This window comes from Zootoca vivipara, chromosome 10 (genome assembly GCF_963506605.1).
Source record: "Zootoca vivipara chromosome 10, rZooViv1.1, whole genome shotgun sequence".
NCBI classification, from domain to species: domain Eukaryota; kingdom Metazoa; phylum Chordata; class Lepidosauria; order Squamata; family Lacertidae; genus Zootoca; species Zootoca vivipara.
In genome coordinates this window covers 72,020,401-72,039,477 of record NC_083285.1, presented here as the reverse complement: position 1 = coordinate 72,039,477, position 19,077 = coordinate 72,020,401, and the positions used below count along the sequence as shown (strand labels likewise).

The window sequence follows — 19,077 nt, the reverse complement described above, 5'->3', positions numbered from 1 at the left end:
TAATTGTTCCCAAAGTCCTCTCCTCAGCCCTCATCTTCCTGCTGTCTTCTTGCTGGGCCCCAGGGCTTGGCACCCTGGAAGTGCGTAACCAAGCACCAGACCCAGACAATGCATGATTATAGTTGTCAAGAACACAACTAAGACAAGCTTTTTATTTTTATTTATTCATTTTATTTATAAGCCGCCTCCCCTCACCCCCATGAGCTCAAGGTGGTGTACATGGTTAGACTATAAGATGGTGAATGGCCTAAGGTCACTCATGAGCTTCATGGCTGAAGGGGGTTCGAACGCTGGTCTCCCAGGTAACAGCCCAACCCTATCCAACAACAGGATAGCAGCTTCCCTGTAGAAAAATATCAGACCAGTTCACAAAGGCGTTAGAACACACATCATCAAAAACAGATAGTAAAACACAATCACACTTTTAACCCCACACCATAGAATCATAGAATCAAGGGCCATCCAGTCCAACCCCCTGCCAAGCAGGAAACACCATCAAAGCATTCTTGACATATGGCTGTCAAGCCTCTGCTTAAAGACCTCCAAAGAAGGAGACTTCCACCACACTCCTTGGCAGCAAATTCCACTGTCGAACAGCTCTTACTGTCAGGACGTTCTTCCTAATGTTTAGGTGGAATCTTCTTTCTTGTAGTTTGTAGTTTGAATCCATTGCTCCGTGTCCGCTTCTCTGGAGCAGCAGAAAACAACCTTTCTCCCTCCTTGATCTAGGATGTCATATAGAGGAGGGAGAAAGGTTGTTTTCTGCTGCCCCAGAGAAGCGGATGCAGAGCAATGGATTCAAACTACAAGAAAGAAGATTCCACCTAATTTTCAGTGGAACATTTCCTCTACCCCTTAGGAATAAGGCAACCCCGGCACATCATCTTCCTAAGGGCTCCCTTCACTTCATTGTTCCTTAGAGTGTAGATCAGAGGGTTGAGCATGGGAATGAGAACAGTGTAAGACACCGCAAGGATATGGTCCTGGCCTTCAATATAGCTGCCTTTGGGTCTGGCATATGAGAAGATGGCACAGCCATAGTGAAGAAAGACCACTGTCAAGTGGGCTCCACAGGTGGAGAAGGCCTTGCGACAGTACTGAGACGAGCTCATGTGCAAGGAAGCCATCAAAATGCACCCGTAAGACAGCATGATGAAGGAGAAAGGGATGATGAGGATCATGGCAACCAAGGTTGTAACGAGAATTTCCATAGTTCCATAGCCAGGACATATCCTGCTCAGCACAGGAGGGATGTCACAGAAGAAATGGGGGATATGGTTGGGCGCACAAAATGGCAAAGAGAAAATCACTCCAGTGAGGAAGGAAGAAAGAATGAAACCACCACAGACAGACCCCATCACTAAGCACCAACAAATCCGTTGGCTCATGAAGGCCCCATAGTGTAGTGGGTGACAGATGGCCACATAGCGATCCCATGCCATGGCTGTCAACAGCAGACAGTCAGCCACCCCTAAGGCCACAAAGAAGAACATCTGAGCCGCACACGATGCCAAGGGAAAGGGCCTCTGGGGAGCCAGCAGGTCACCAAGCATTTGTGGTATGACCACCAGAGTGTAGGCTGTCTCAGAGCATGAAAGGCTGCCCAGGAAGAGGTACATGGGGGTATGGAGGAGAGGATCAGTCCACACCACAGTCATAATCAGCCCGTTGCCTGCCAAGGTCACGGCAAACATCAGGAGGAAGAGTCCAAAGAGCAGTCGAGCCAAGCCTGGGTGACTAGTGAACCCCAACAGGACAAACTCGGTCACCATGGTACAGTTGATAGAAGGATCATGACCCATCCCTGATCTGTAGCGGAATTAACACAAAGTGACATAGACCTACATCAGTTATGAATGCCATGAGCAGAAATACCGGTATGTAAGAGCATTAGTAAACCTGAACTGTCATTGTGGGTTTGACCCTCTAGTCCAGGAGTCACCCATTTTGAGGGGCCTAGGTGCACATGAGAATTCTGTGAAACTATAACGAGAACCACAAATTACCCATGTTATGGAAGAAAAACCAAGGACACTCTCTCACACACAAACCCAGTCAAAACAGCTACCTATAACATAAGCCAATTAGAATACAGTGAAAAAATGAGGCCAAACCTGCCAAAAAATAAGCCCACCAATTTGTGTATGGCAATATTCTCTCATGCACCACAGTAGTTATAACTGCAGTATGTAACTACTGTGGTGCAGTATTAGTAGTGAAGCAGATCTACAAAGCCATGGGCGAAGGAAGGTTTCACACAGCGGAAAAACACTTTGCAGCTATGGAAAACTCACTTTCCTTTACCAGATTCAGTTCATGTAACCCCTATGAGCAATCACCTTGTGGGATATTTTTTTCTGCACATGAGCAAAACTAGCCTCCAAAATTATCCACCCTGTTTGTGAGCAGCAAACTGGCGTATGTGTGCATGTTCTCTGGTGGCCAGTGGAATTTTGAAAGAGTTGGGGAGGAGGCAAAAAAAGAAAATTCTCTTCTAAGAAATTTCAGCTCAGTTAGTAAGGAGGGGTACTATTTACTATTTTGTGAATTCATGTTGTTAGACGAATGAAGCAATGGGCTAAGGTAGAAAGGGACAGAAGACAAACCCATTCCTGCTGTCAAAAATAAGAGTGAGCAATGTTTACAGTGGATCCCTATTCTCCACTTTTGGGGGGGAAATTGGTGTGGGCTATTTTGCTAAATACTCTCAGGATGATGGTGGCATGTGGCTGAAATTTTCCATCAGTTCAGGGAGAACCCCTAAAAGAAAACCCTCAGAAAAATGGAAATTATTTTCTGAGCAAATTTAAGCCCAACTCTGGGTGGATGTGCATTCACCAAACTGAAGCTCATATTAGTATGAACTTTGCAAGCAGCGTTAGAGCATGGGAGAAATGATGGTATGCTAGAGAGATATAGAACCTGTGCACCACAAGGTTGCCAGGGGCTCAGCTAGGACTTTTGACTGGACTCTGTTCCTCTCCCTCTAGCTCTTATTCAGAAGCATTCTGGCTTCATTTCACACCAGGACTCTGCCGGGCCCCTCACTGCCCATGCTTTGCACCCTTCCTTGAGTGCTTTGTCCTGGCTGGAATGTGTCCTCAAAGACTGAAAATGACTCTTGCTTCCTTGAAAGGGGCATAAAGAAGGGTGTGTGAGTGTGTGTAGAAACTAATCTGTACAAATGCAAAAGGTATAGTCACTGTTCTCCTGCTTTTGCTTCTGGCCTCGCCCACCACTTGCGTTTGGCCCTCAGAAGGGAATGTGACCCTTCATCCGAGAAACATCCCCCGGAGTCTCCTCTGTTCAGTTCAGGACAGATAGAGAAGTTGTTTGCAATTTCCCGTATGAACTGACCTGACTTGCTCTGACCCAGCCTGCAGCTCCTGGGCTAATGTGCAGATCCTTCCGATTTCACCCTTCTCCAAATGTTGCAATGCAGCTCTCCACTCAAGAAGGCATTTTCAATTGTGCACTGCAGAATAAAATGCATAGTTTTGCTATAAAAGTAGTCTAGAAAGGGACTGTTGAAGGAACAGCCAGGAAGCACAACAGACGTTGGATTCAGACCTGGGTTAGGAACACTTTCATATTTTCACTCCTTTCAGTTGGAATTCAATCATATACCAACATATTCAGGTTTTGCAATTGTTGATTTGGCAAAAGTTGATTGGGCATTATTTTGCAAAATTATATTTCCTCTTCTCCCCCTGCCCCCCCCACCAAAACCCCAGACTTTTTGCAATACAGAAAGTGGTAGAGAAATGCACTGGAAAATGGAGGTCAGCAATTGTTTGATGCAACCTCAAATAAGCTCCCCCAAAAATATTCAGAATGAATGCTCAGTGACTAGTTAATGTTGTCTACTTTGCTCACAAACTTTGTGCAAAAAAACCCCCAGCAGGATGTATAATCAATAAATAGGTCAATATTCTGAAGAAGTGTGCATGCACACGAAAGCTCATACCAAAATAAAAACTTAGTTGGTCTTTAAGGTGCTACTGAAGGTATTTTTTTATTTTAGGTCAATATGTTCAGAGATATGTTTAAATATGAAGGTTTGTGGAATTTTTTAAGGCAAATAAGGCAACAGAGAAGAAAGGACTTAGGAATGAACACATGCAAAAGTGGCACATTGGAAATAGACTGTTCATTCAGGTTTTGCAACAATGGAAAAAAACCCAAAAAACACCTGAACAAGCTGGTGAAACTGGATGTAAGGGAGTGTTGCATGTTACAAGAAATGATCCCTCTTTTGAAATGCCTTCAGCTTTCTTTGGGGAAATGTTACACACCCTTCAGCATTTCTCTGATGAAAATAGAGATGTCCTATTCAAGAATAAGAATAAGAATAAGAATTTTACTATTTATACCCCACCCAACTGACTGGGTTGCCACTTTGGGCAGCTTCCAAGACATATAAAAACATAATAAAACATTAAACATTTTTTTAAAGTCCCTATACTATTCAGATGGCTCAAGGGTTGGGTAACTCCATACCCTCCAACATTTCTCTGATAAAATAGGGGCACCCTAAGGAAAAGCGGGACATTCTAGGATCAAATCAGAAACTGGGACAACTTCTGTAAAACTTGGACATCCCTGGAAAATAGGGAAACTTGGAGGGTTGATGTTACCGGTCTCCAGTAGGAATGGGGGGAGGTATTCAATTTCATTAGCATTTTAAAGACAAATCTATTCACACCTTATGACACAGTACACAAATTGAAACACAGGTACCCTTTGAAATCTGCCCTTACCTGAATGTTGTGTTGCACTTCTCCAACCAAGGTTTGCAAAAATGCATATATTAAAGAAAGTGTGCATAAAGATTAATGTATTAGTGAAAATAACATACAAAAATGCCTTCTATTAGAGGAAAATGCTTTCAAAAATGTGTACATAATTTCAAAGTACAGAGGACAAGATGGTTGGACAGTGTTCTCGAAGCTACGAACATGAGTTTGACCAAACTGCGGGAGGCAGTGCAAGACAGGAGTGCCTGGCGTGCTATGGTCCATGGGGTCACGAAGAGTCGGACACGACTAAACGACTAAACAACAACAACAACAACAACAACTTCAAAGTGAATACAGAAATGTGTTTTTTTGAGAAAATCACACTAAAATACTGATGAATTTTCATTAGGAATTTATTATTATTATTATTATTATTATTATTATTATTGCAAATTGCTGCAGAAATGTCATGAACTGAATTTGAGATTGGAAAACTGTGAAACTGAGGAAACCAAAATGGACAAATCCTTCTACTCCTAGTCTCCTTCAATCACTGAATAGTGGATCTCAAACTTTATTTCTCTTGGGCACACTTTCAGAATAGAAATTTGCTTGCACTACACTGAATTTTTTATTGATAAGAATTACATGAGACAGGGGAGGGAAACAACTAGCAGTGCTTGATTTATAACTTGGAACACAACTACTTTATAATATGATAATGGGACATCCAGAAAATATAAAACTATGCAGCTACATGAGAACACGAATCCTTCCCCAAATATAATATTGATTGTCCTTGAATCTTCCCACCCCAGTTGCCATCGTCTGCCACCATGCCCTTGTTTCCCACCACACCCTTTGAGAGCCACCGCAATAGAATAACAGAGCAGAGCTCTAAAAGCAGAGGGCAGCTGGCCAAGAATAACATTGTTCATGGCTGAATTATATATTCAATTTTTTTGTCCAGTAGCATCTTAGAGACCAACTAAGTTTGTTCTGGGTATAAGCTTTCGTGTGCATGCACACTTCTTCAGATATACACATTGTTCATGGCTGTGATATTAAAGTTCTATACTGGTCCCTTTTTTGTCTCCAGAAAGCTTCTCTTTTTTCTCTGTCTATTGGTTGCCTCACAATAATTTCCACCCCCAGACTCCCTTGTGCAAGCCCCTGAACCCCAAATCCCCAAAATGTGCAGCTCAGGCTGTTTGGGTGGCAGAGGAGAGGGATAGATGCTGTTGGACCTTACCTCCAAGTATCCTGGGAGACAGCAATAAGATATGTGCAGAAAATGAGAAATTGCCCAGCTACAAAATCAACAGAGAAAAGGCCCTGCTGCAAGAGAACCCTATTCAGATGCCGGGTTTTGTAATGCATACCTCCAACATTTATCTAATGAAAATAGGAATGTCCCATTCCATAATGATAATTTTCCTATTTATATCCCACACATCTTTCTGGGTTGCCCCAGCCACTCTGGGCAGCTTCCAACATATATTAAAACACAATAAAACATTAAACGTAAGAAACTTCCCTGTACAGGATTGCCTTCAGATGGCTTGGGGGGTCAGATAACTCCATACCCTCCAACATTTCTCTGATGAAAATAGGGACATCCTAAGGAAAAGTGGGACATTCTGGGATCAAATCAGAAACCAGGACAACTTCTCTAAATCAGGGATGTCACTGGAAAATAGAGACAATTGGGGGGGTTTCCTGGTAATGTATTTATTTTTAAAAGAATTACTCAAATGTTCTAAGATAAGTAATCTAACCTTGTGTGAAACCAACCAAGCTGGTTGGTTGTATATATCACCTCTGGAGCCACAACAGTTCAACCCTTAAACTGTAGTTGCTGGGAGGCAAAATTATAGTTGGAGTATTCTGGGATTCCAGCCTCTGGGAATATAGATATGAGATTGTATCATCTCTCATGTAATATGTGGCAATGGATGATTAAATGATTTGTTGATTAAGGCACATCCAAAACTTGTGATTCTGTGTTCAGTTTTCCTGCCTATTTTAATTTTATTCCATGATGAGTAAATGTTGAGGCTTTGTTTTGTGTGCTTTGATACATGCTTCTTACTTTACAGCTCAACTCAGAACTGCAACATTTTTTGCTATTGCCACACATGCACATATCACAATCACCATCCTGTTTACCATTTGGACACTCCAGGAACTCTGGACTATAAAAGCCACTAGGAATCCAAGAGAACTCAAACATCACGCCAGGGAGCTGCAGAGATGAAGGTTTTGGTCCTCACGCTCTTCTGCCTCCTCATTTCAGTGAAGGAAGGCAAAGTGTTTGAGAAATGTGAACTGGCTGCACTTCTGAAACAGCATGGACTGGATCAATACCACGGCATCAGCCTGGCCGACTGTGAGTTTGCTCTTCCTTTCCCTCAATCTTGGCCATTTTAGGTGTTTGGGGACAAATCCTGCCCAACCAGGATTCAGCCCAGAATCATTTTCAGTTTGAGGCTAAAGTTTAACTGGAGTTTTTGAAACCCTAATTAAACATACTAGTGGGGTGGGAGTGCAGAAAATAATGCCAATAAAAAAAGAAGTAAAGGACCCCTGGATTGTTAATAATAATAATAATTTATTTATACCCCGCCCATCTGGCCAGGTTCCCCCAGCCACTCTGGGCGGCTTCCAACAAAACATTAAAATACAGAAATCAAACATTAAAAGCTTTCCTAAACAGGGCTGCCTTGAGATGCCTTCTAAAGGTCTGGTAATTGTTGTTCTCTTTGACCTCTGGTGGGAGGGCATTCCACAGGGTGGGTGCCACCACCGAGAAGGCCCTCTGCCTGGTTCCCTGTAACTTGGCTTCTCGTAGCGAGGGAACCACTAGGAGAAGGGGACGACAGAGGACAAGATGGTTGGACAGTGTTCTCGAAGCCACCAACATGAGTCTGATCAAACTGCGGGAGCCAGTGGAAGACAGGAGTGCCTGGCGTGCTCTGGTCCATGGGGTCATGAAGAGTCGGACTCGACTAAACGACTAAACAACAACAAACAACAACCCATGTACTATCTGAAAGCAAAGGGGAACATTGATTGCCAGATGTGATCCACCCCTCCAGCTCTCTTACCCAACTAGTATGCTCCACTGTGTCCAGCTCTGGGCACCACAATTTAAGAAGGATATTCACAAGTTGGATATTCACGAGCAAGATCACCAAGGATCTGGAAACCAAGCTTTATGAGGAATGGTTGTGGGAGTTGGGTATGTTTGGCCTGGATAAGTGGAGACTGAGAGAAGATATGATAGCTGTCTTCAAATATCTAAAGGGCTGTCCCATGGAAGATGGAGCAAGCTTGTTCACTCCTGCTCCAGAGAGTAGAACCCAAACCAATGGATTCAAGTTACAAGAAAGGAGAAGTGATTCCTGATGGTAAGAGCTTCCAGTAGCACCTTAGAGACCAACTAAGTTTGCCATAGGTATGAGCTTTCGTGTGCATGCACACTTCTTCAAATACCAGCTCATACCTATGCCAAACATAGTTGGTCTCTAAGGTGCTACTGGAAGGATTTTTTTATTTTTATTTTGTTTTGACTGCATCAGACCAATATGGCTACCTACCTGTAACTAGTACTGATGGTAAGAGCTGTTTGACAGTAGAACAGTCTCCCTCAGAAGGTAGAGGAATCTCCTTTATGTTGTTTGTTGTTGTTTAGTCGTTTAGTCGTGTCCGACTCTTCGTGACCCCATGGACCATAGCACGCCAGGCACTCCTGTCTTGCACTGCCTCCCGCAGTTTGGTCAAACTCATGTTCGTAGCTTCGAGAACACTGTCCAACCATCTGGTCCTCTGTCGTCCCCTTCTCCTAGTGCCCTCAATCTTTCCCAACATCAGGGTCTTTTCCAAGGATTCTTCTCTTCTCATGAGGTGGCCAAAGTATTGGAGCCTCAACTTCACGATCTGTCCTTCCAGGGAGCACTCAGGGCTGATTTCCTTAAGAATGGATAGGTTTGATCTTCTAGCAGTCCATGGGACTCTCAAGAGTCTCCTCCAGCACCATAATTCAAAAGCATTAATTCTTTGGCGATCAGCCTTCTTTATGGTCCAGCTCTCACTTCCATACATCACTACTGGGAAAACCATAGCTTTAACTATACGGACCTTTGTCGGCAAGGTGATGTCTCTGCTTTTTAAGATGCTGTCTAGGTTTGTCATTGCTTTTCTCCCAAGAAGCAGGCGTCTTTTAATTTCGTGACTGCTGTCACCATCTGCAGTGATCAAGGAGCCCAAGAAAGTAAAATCTCTCACTGCTTCCATTTCTTCACCTTCTATTTGCCAGGCGGTGGTGGGACCAGTGGCCATGATCTTGGTTTTTTTGATGTTGAGCTTCAGACCATATTTTGCGCTCTCCTCTTTCACCCTCATTAATAGGTTCTTTAATTCCTCCTCACTTTCTGCCATCAAGGTTGTGTCATCTGCATATCTGAGGTTGTTGATATTTCTTCCGGCAATCTTAATTCCTGCTTGGGATTCATCTAGTCCAGCCTTTCGCATGATGAATTCTGCATATAAGTTAAATAAGCAGGGAGACAATATACAACCTTGTCGTACTCCTTTCCCAATTTTGAACCAATCAGTTGTTCCATATCCAGTTCTAACTGTAGCTTCTTGTCCCACATAGAGATTTCTCAGGAGACAGATGAGGTGATCAGGCACTCCCATTTCTTTAAGAACTTGCCATAGTTTGCTGTGGTCGACACAGTCAAAGGCTTTTGCATAGTCAATGAAGCAGAAGTAGACGTTTTTCTGGAACTCTCTAGCTTTCTCCATAATCCAGCACATGTTTGCTATTTGGTCTCTGGTTCCTCTGCCCTTTCGACATCCAGCTTGCACTTCTGGGAGTTCTCAGTCCACATACTGCCTAAGCCTGCCTTGTAGAATTTTAAGCATAACCTTGCTAGCGTGTGAAATGAGCACAATTGTGCGGTAGTTGGAGCATTCTTTGGCACTGCCCTTCTTTGGAATTGGGATGTAGACTGATCTTCTCCAATCCTCTGGCCATTGCTGAGTTTTCCAAACTTGCTGGCATATTGGGTGTAGCACCTTAACAGCATCATCTTTTAAAAATTTTACATTCCAGGTTCCTATGCAATATTTTTCTTTACAGCATCGGACTTTCCTTTCGCTTCCAGGCATATCCGCAACTGAGCGTCCTTTCGGCTTTGGCCCAGCCGCTTCATCAGCTCTGAATCTACTTGTACTTGTCCTCCGCTCTTCCTCAGTAGCATGTTGGACGCCTTCCGACCTGAGGGGCTCATCTTCCAGCGTCATAACTTTTATATGCCTGTTGTCTTTGTCCATGGAGTTTTCTTGGCAGGGATACTGGAGTGGCTTGCCAGTTCCTTCTCCAGGTGGATCACGTTTAGTCAAAACTCTCCACTATGACCTGTCCATCTTGGGTGGCCCTGCATGGCATAGCTCATAGCTTCTCTGAGTTATTCAAGCCCCTTCGCCACGACAAGGCATTGATCCATGAAGGGAGTTTATAGGGAGTTTTTAAGCAGAGGTTGGATGGCCATGGATACTTTAGCACTGCAGGGGGTTGGACTAGATGATTCTTCCAACTCTACACTTCTATCATTCTGTGATTCTAAGAGCTATGTCTCCTCTCTGCTTCCAACTTCATTGAGGATTCAGTCGGGGGGGGGGCTGCTTTGCAAAGCACAATACTCCAGAGCACAGCAGCATCAAATCCTTTGCTCATCAGCTGATAAACGGAGGATTCATTTCTCCTGGGTGCTGGTTTACAAGTGCTAGGGCATGGGTAGGCAACCTAAGGCCCAGGGGCTGGATGTGGCCCAATCGCCTTCTCAATCCGGCCCAGACGGTCCAGGAATCAACGTGTTTTTACATGAGTAGAATGTGTCCTTTTATTTAAAATGCATCTCTAGGTTATTTGTGGGGCATAGGAATTTTTTCATCCCCCCCAAAATATATATATATATAGTCCGCCCCCCCCAAAGGTCTGAGGGACAGTGGACCAGCCCCCTGCTGAAAAAGTTTGCAGACCCCTGTGTTAGAGTTCCCTGCCTCTCCTTCTCCCTGCTTGATGCCCCAGCCAATAGCCCCATATCTGCAGCAGTCCAGGGCTGCCTCCACTCATTCTTGGCGAAAGCCCAGATTAGTCAAGTTCTGTTCAGGCTTTGCCTGAATCCAATGCATAACCTCTAAATGTTTCTTTTCAGTGCTGTTTTGTTTTTAAGTCACACACATTTGCTACAGTTAACTGAGAGAATGCTTTCAAGTTGTTTCCTCTCTCCTCTGCCCTTTCCCTTCTCACTTTGTTCCAGGGATCTGCACAGCTTACCATGAAAGCAAATACGAAAGTAGTGCTGTGGGGCCACCAAACACAGATGGCAGTCAGGACTATGGGGTTTTTCAAATAAACAGCCGCTATTGGTGTGACAATCAACAGGGCGAAACAGCCAATGGATGCAGAATCTCCTGCAGTGGTAAGCAACTTGGTGTCATACAGAAGGCTAACAAAAGGTCTCTGCGATTTCCCAAAGAGAATGGGTTGTGTTTTTGAAGGGAGCAACCCGTTTGTCTCCCTTCAGTTCCCATTCTCCCACTGCAATCCACACCCTCACTTAGAAACCTCATTCCCCACCTTATCACTACATTCCTATTGCCACCCACCCCCAAGACATTCCAACTTGTGTCTCTGTTCTAATAAGCGAAGACCAGGGACAGGCCTAGCCTTGCTTTGCCCACCTCAACAACCTCGGGCTTCTCTCTTGTTGCCCTGACCCACCAGCCATCTCGGAGGGACCAGGCTCCCTGCAGTCCAGAAGGTGAGGCCAGCATGCTTGGGAGACCTGCCTTGTCACTGGTTCACAGAAGCAACAACGGAGGACAAATCTGTCCATTCCTGTCATTATTATTGTTAATACTATTATTGTTAATATTATAATATTATTATTGTTTAAAAGGCTCTAGATTGTTTAATCAGCCAAAGGGGGTGGGCAGGTGTGTGGGGCTCCCTGGTCCTGAATGGGGTAACTCTGCCCCTGAAGGACCAGGTGCGCAGCCTGGGAGACATTTTGGACTCCCAACTGTCCATGGAGGCACAGGTCAGTTCTGTGTCCAGGGCAGCTGTCTACCAGCTCCATCTGGTACGCAGGCTGAGATCCCCCCTGCCCACAGTCTCACCAGAGTGATGTATGCCAGATGGTGGGGGGGGGGGTATAAATGTTGTTGTTGTTGTTGTTGTTGTTGTTGTTAATATTAAATCCTCTCACTGAACAAGTTCTGACTTCCACACTTGTACTGAATGGCATGAGATGCTATCATACCCACTTCCACCCCGCCATACAGTGATAGTAACTAATGCATGGCTATTGTCTTGTTTATTCCTGGTGTCTGTGGTGCCCTAGAGAGAGGTCTGATCTGTTGCTCATACATCCTACTCCTGTGTCCCTTGCCTCACCCTTGCAACTCCACCACTACAGCAATGGCCATTTAGAAGTGGCCTTCCAGTAAGGCAGTTTCTCATTTTCCCTGTCTAAAGTTCAGTTCTCCATATTTCTGCCTAAAATTGTTTTGTTTTTTTTAAGAGTAGCACATTCATTTGCATTTTTGGTTGCATTTCTCCTAATATACATACATTTGTATGCAACTGTAACTAATGTAATGCATCTTTCTATGTTGTTCTCTTTTGAAAGATATCTGTCTTTAAGATGGCATATTATTTCAGGAAGTGCAAATAAGATAATAGGGTGAAGAACAAACTGAAGTTCGTGCCCTGTTCCTTGCCAACAACTGAGTCTTGCAGGAGAAGCAAATAAAAACCATTACCTGTCCCTCTCTGTTGAATAGTTCTGAAGAATTGCTTCCTCTTCGCCCCCAGATCCAGTTCTTATTGGAAACCATCATCAACACATCGGCTTCTTCTGCTCCCCTTTCTCCAAACTTCAGTCAAGGATGGAAGGGGAGGCAGTCCCAAAAAAAACCCCCACTACCTATTCCCAGACACACTCTTTAGCCCTCCATGATTCTAGTGTAAGAAAATGCATTTTCAGGCCTTCACCCATACATGATGACAGCCGGAATGGTTTGAGTAAGGTGAATTAATTGTGTGAATAAGTAGCACTATTATGATTCCTACAGCTGTTACTGAGTAGCCAGCAAAGGGTGGAATCCAACACAGCACTAAATAAATGTTCCATAAGCCAAGGATTTCTGTTTCCTCACTGGAAGATCATGCCCCTCTCCTCTCCCAGCACGACTCCTCAATCTGTTATAAGGGTGGGGGGGGGGTGTGTCCCCCTGACACTCTGAAGCAGATTTGGCAAGGGCACAGGGCACACATGATGAGGGGAGAGGGAAAACATTTCTCTTGAACTTGTAGTCACTATAATTAACACACAAACACATAACCCCCACACAGGGCAAATGTGGCCTTCCAGACATATCTGTCCACCTCTCATGACTTTCCCTTGCCCATGCCCTCTCTCACGGCCCTGTTCTGTGTCCCGCTCAAGTGCTTCACCTGAATGGGCGCTTGAACTGTGATGAGACCTCCTTGCTTGCCTGTCTGGAGGATAAAGAGACAAGATGGGGGTTGAAAACTCTGGCTGTTCTGTGGCTACTGCAGCTGGCTGCATAAAGAGTCTTCTCCATTAACCCACCCAAAGTATTCTGGCTTTGAGTTTGAAGGGGAAAGCACTTCCACGATTCTGAGGCAACCCAATGTATCCTTCCTGAGTGCAAAGGCAGGATTTGCTTTATGGGGTTGGAAAGAAGCTCTTTAGAAAACCAAATACCCTCCTTTTCTTTCTGCTATTTTTTTCAACAGCTTTCACAGATGACAACATCACAGATGACATTGAGTGTGCTAAGACAGTCGTTCGTGACCCCCAAGGGATGGATGCCTGGTGAGTCTTGCTAACTTCTCACTGCTGCCAAGACTCAATAGCAGCTGAGATTTCGATCGTTGTGACTGCATAGGGATGTGTCTTTCACCAGGCTTTGTTGCAGCTAGCAGCTAAAGATTCTTCCTTACTAGACACTGGTGATGCCTCCAAGGTGCTTCCTTAAACGTACAGCAGTGGCTTTTGGTGGCTGTTGCCTATTGGGAGCTGTAAGTATCCAGGTGTGAGTTTAAGGGAACAGTCTAACAACTGTACAGCAGTGGTTAAAAGTGATGGACCTGACAGGCCTAAGTTCAAATCCTGGCTTACAGTGGCATAGCACGGGTTGCCAGCACCCGGGCCGTGCAGAGGGGTCAGTGGGAGGAAGGGAAATGCTTGAAGTACACATGCACACTGCCTAACAGTGTTGGTGTCACGCAGGAGATTGCAGTTGCAGGGATTAGAAGAGTTTTTCTGTTGTCTGGAGAGGTCTCTTCCTGGGTTCACATGGAGAAACCATTTTCAAGAGAGCCCAGCAACAGAAGGGCACAGCTGTATTGAGGCAGCACTGGGTGTTAAAATTTTCCACCCCTAACAAGTGACGTGGGTGGCGTTGTGAGTTAAACCACAGAGCCTAGGGCTTGCTGATCAGAAGGTCGGCGGTTCGAATCCCCGTGACGGGGTGAGCTCCCGTTGCTCGGTCCCAGCTCCTGCCAACCTAGCAGTTCGAAAGCTTGTCAAAGTGCAAGTAGGTAAATAGGTATAAACATTGTTTCCATGTGCTGCTCTGGTTTGCCAGAAGCAGCTTTGTCATGCTGGCCACATGACCTGGAAGCTGTACACCGGCTCCCTCGGCCAATAACACGAGATGAGCGCCGCAACTCCAGAGTCGGTCATGACTGGACCTAATGGTCAGGGGTCCCCTTTATCTTTACCTTTAACAATTGTGCACCCACAGCAACTGCCCCTGTGCCCTCCCATGCTATGCCACTGCAAGCTCACGGGCTGATACTTGGTCTCTCAGCCTCATCTACCTCACAAGGTTCTTGAAAAGATAAGAAAGAGAGAGGGGAGAACCACATAGGCCACCCCGAGTGCCTTGAAGGAAATGTGGAATATAGGTATAATAATAAATAGATTGTAATGTAGGAAAGGATGAGGCAGTATGAGTTTGGTTGCTGATTGGGGGGAAACCCTGGGGCAGATGACTTTGGGAAACTGAAACTATTTTAAAGATTTCCCCTTGCTTCCTCATACCCAGAAACAGTAGCTGTAAATAAGCAGATTATTATTATTACATCTAGAGGGGCCTCAGATGATCAATACAAGGTTCTGGTCACAGTTCATATTGAGAGAGGTGGTCTTTGAGGTATTGCAGTCCTGAGCCAGTGTGAGAGTCTGATACCTGGCAAATTGTTGGGGAACATGTTCTTATGTTCAAGGCCACTACAAGGCATAGCATCGCACAGCACAGCAAGCGGTTCAGGAGCTGCAATAGATAGTCTTTCCACCTGACCCAGCCAGGCTCTTATTAGGTTCATGTACTGCAGCTTTTCCATTTGTTCTTCGTCCTGGGGGGTTAAAAAGTGGTTTATGAGAAAACTAGGAGAATGGATACAAATACAAGGATCTTGAGCAGCTTTTCCCAGCTTGGCACCTTCCCAATAGTTTGAACTCTAATTTCCATCACCTTCAGCCAGTGCAGCCAACAGACATGGATGATGGGAGTTGTAGTCCAAAATATACAGAGGGCACCTGCTTTGAGAAAGCTGGTCTTTAGAATGCTTAAAGTTCCATGACAAATGAGGTTCCATCAGGCCATTCTGGGGTGTGGATAGGTAGACTCTACATTGACCACCAACACTGGTCATTCTTCTGATGGAAATGCACCTCAATATGAAGGTTCTGGTCTAATGTCCAAAGGGAACTGATTAGCATTACAAGTGATAATCTTGAATTCACTCCAGAATGTTTTTTGCTTTCTATGTTTACAGGGTATAATAAGCTTATCAAGGACTTAATTTTGCATTTGCTAATTGTAGCCGGACAAATCATCACCTGACAGGGGGGAAATCTGGGTAGCCTAAACTTGACAGTACAGTACAGAACGGTTTGGATTTTAGCAATAGAAAGAAAATTGTCCTTAAAATGCAGATTATGCAAGGAAAAGAAAAAATGACAATCATTTTACACCACTGGCAGAACCTTGTTACACATGCATCTTGTAAAACTAAATACAAGGACAGTTATTGGCATTTGGCAACTTTAATGTATGTAACATGAACTTGGGAATGATTTATTTCTTGGAGAGGCCATGGTGTGTCTTGTAAATTGCACGAGTCCCTGTGTTGTTAAAAGAAAAGAAAAGAAAAGAAATCAGGGATGGGTTTTTAATAGATGGCAGGGGAGCAGGAGGGGGGCCAGGGGGCAAAACATGATGTGATTCTATGGTTAGTCTGGCCCAGTCAAGGTCACACAGTGAACAGCAAGAGGGAATGAGCAGCTGATGCCTCACTGGGAAGCTTTCGGAGGTTTTTAAAAGCAATCCATTTCACCCATAGCAGTCCAAAGAGCTGTCGCATTACTCCCCACCATCCTCATTTTTTGCTTTCAATTTTTTTCTTTCAGGGTTGCTTGGAAGAACCATTGCAAAGGAAAGGATCTCTCTGAGTGGACAATTGGCTGCAGCCTTTGAGCTCCATAGTCCTGTATGAGATGCAGCATTTCTCTGGATTTCCCCTTCAGTGAAAGTGATCTCTACAATCAAAATCCAGCTGCTTGTTTCCATACAAGCATTTACATACTGTAACTCCTATGGTGCAGTAGAATAGCTCTCTTTCTACAGGAAGGAGAGAGTGCATTTTTAAATAAAAAAAAATGTGTCTGGAGGTCTTGCTTGGCATTCTTGGCTTCTCTGCTTTAAGAACTTCAATAAATTGAGTCCAGTTAAAACTCTTTTCCTGTTTGATGGGTGAATGGGAGGGGCAAAAAGCAAGAAGCAATCAAACATTGCTCTGTTCCCTGATTCCACTGAGTACTTATTGGTTATTAAGGAAGAAGAATTGTTGTTGTTGTTACATAATTGAGAGGTAAGGTAAAAAAGGTAAAGGACCCCAGGATGGTTAAGTCCAGTCAAAGGTGGCTATGGGGTTGCAGCGCTCATCTTGCTTTCAGGCTGAGGGAGCTGGTGTTTGTCCCCAGACAGCTTTCCAGCTCATGTGGCCAGAAGGACTAAACCACTTCTGGCGCAACTGAACACCGTGGCTGAAGCCAGAGCACATGTAAACACCATTTACCTTCCCGCCACAGCAGTACCTATTTATTTACTTGCGCTGGCTTGCTTTCGAACTGCTAGGTTGCCAGGAAATTGAGAGGCAAGTTGGGCTGCACCACAATACCTGTGTAATAGTGTCCAATAACCAGCATGGGCAAGCTGATGAATTGCTGATTACTTTTATAACCATGCTAGTCTCTAGGAGGTACAACCTGTGTAGATACAGAGCCTGTCAACACTTTCACCTGACCCGTACCTGGAAAGCACAGGTCAGGAAGTTTTCTGCTTGTGCTTTCTAGACATAGGTTTTGCCTTGGCCCTGCTGCTTTCCCCTCGGAAACCTGTTCTTTAGTTCTAAATCAGAACAAATAGCATTCCATAGAAAACCCCATTGCTGTTTGTTTCGATTCAGCACAGTTCTCTTTAGCTGTTTGCAGTCTCTGGGAGCTCAAATCCAGGAGTTTGAGAGGGAGACCCGGAGTGCTACTTCACAGTGTACATTGGACCAAGAGACATGAATGATAAGGAATATCTGTGCCATATTTCATGGGCATAGCCAGGATTTTTGTTGAGCTTTTGAGGTCAGATTACCCCACCCCTTGGCTACGCTCATTCCATGTTTGTCCTCCTACCTGTGAATACGCAAAATTACTCCTCCAGCAAGCACAAGCTGGTTGTCTTGCTGGAAGAGGAGGTACAGCAACTTGAGGCCCACCTACCCACACTTTGAGCTAATGGGAAAGATGAGGAATTTCTTGATAGAGCAGAGTGAACTGTCTTGGAACAGAGATTATGACAACAACTTATTATTTATACCCTGCCCACTCTGTGCAGCTCCCAACAGAATATTAAAAACACAATAAAACATCAAACATTAAAAACTTCCCTAAACAGAGCTGCCTTCAGATGTCTTCTAAAAGTCAGATAGTTGTTTATTTCCTTGACATCTGTGTGGGTTGTAATCCACTGGGAGCAGTCAAATACAATATTCCTTGTTTTGCTAGAGTGGACATGCAAGGGGATGTTACTCCAGCCAGTCGAAACATCCTGTTCCTCCTGGCCTGGAGTATCCTTCCTTGCATGTGACTAGTGGGTGGGCGTGACCTTCCCGGACCTGGTGAAAGGACAAGTCACGCAGCCACCTCTCTCTCTCTCTTTGATCTTCTTCTGCAAACTTCCTGGACTGCTGGCTGCCAGTCAAACAGTCCCCCAGGTCATCTCCCTTATGGGGTAAACCTGTTAGTATAAGTTTGTAACTTTAAGCCTAAAGCCTGCCTTCAGGGATCACACTGTGCTCTGCCTGATCGTGAGTAAAGTTTAAAAGGGGATCTGACCAAGAACATACAATTCAATCTGAGCCAGATTGAATTGCATAATAGTAAGAGGTTCTAACAAGCCTGCAACCAGCTTTCTGCTGTGCGTGAGAAGGGGAATGTAAACTCTGCTAAGTAAAGGAACTTGCTAGTGCAAGTTAGGAAGGATATTAATAAACAATATATCCTCTCCTGCAACCCTGAACATTCCCACAATCTGATGGGAGGACGTTCCACATGGTGGGCATCACTACTGAGAAGGACCTCTGCCTGGTTCCCTGTAACCTCACTTCTCACAGGGAGGGAACTGCCAGAAGGCCCTCGGAGCTGGACCTCAGTGTCTGGGCTGAACATTGGGGGTGGAGACGCTCCTTCAGGTCTACTGGGACAGTCTGTGGGCAGGGAGGGTCTCAGCCTGCATACCAGATGGAGCTGGTAGACAGCTGCCCTGGATACAGAATTAACCTGCACCTCCATGGACAAAATGACTCCCAGGCTGTGCGCCGGGCACAGTTACCCCATTCAGGACCAGAGAGTCCTCCACACCAGCCCGTCCCCTGTCCCCCCCAAAACAGCACTTCTGTCTTGTCAGGATTCAACCTCAATCTGTTAACCGCCATCCACCCTCCATCCGCCTCCAGACACACAGGACCTTCACCGCCTTCACTGGTTCTGATTTAAAAGAGAGGTAGAGCTGGGTATCATCCTGAAGGAGCGTCTCCACCCCCATCGTTCTGCCCGGACACTGAGGTCTAGCTCCGAGGGCCTTCTGGCGGTTCCCTCATTACGAGAAGCCAAGTTACAGGGAACCAGGCAGAGGGCCTTCTCGGTAGTGGCACCCACCCTGTGGAATGCCCTCC

The 19,077-nt window shown here is 45.0% G+C and overlaps 2 protein-coding genes across 2 annotated transcripts; one reads left to right on the top strand and one right to left on the bottom strand.

Moving 5' to 3' along the window:
* Positions 1–848: 848 nt before the first annotated feature.
* Positions 849–1,772, bottom strand: LOC118082087 (olfactory receptor 10R2-like). The gene has a single exon (XM_035109397.2). The coding sequence runs from the start codon at positions 1,770–1,772 to the stop codon at positions 849–851; it is 924 nt and encodes a 307-aa protein (XP_034965288.2).
* Positions 1,773–6,983: 5,211 nt separating this feature from the next.
* Positions 6,984–16,570, top strand: LOC118085749 (lysozyme C, milk isozyme-like). The gene is made up of 4 exons (XM_035116711.1): positions 6,984–7,128; positions 11,069–11,230; positions 13,576–13,654; positions 16,259–16,570. Exons 1-4 carry the CDS (start codon positions 6,993–6,995, stop codon positions 16,323–16,325), a joined length of 444 nt encoding a protein of 147 aa, XP_034972602.1. The 5' UTR covers positions 6,984–6,992; the 3' UTR covers positions 16,326–16,570.
* The last annotated feature ends 2,507 nt before the right edge of the window (positions 16,571–19,077 follow it).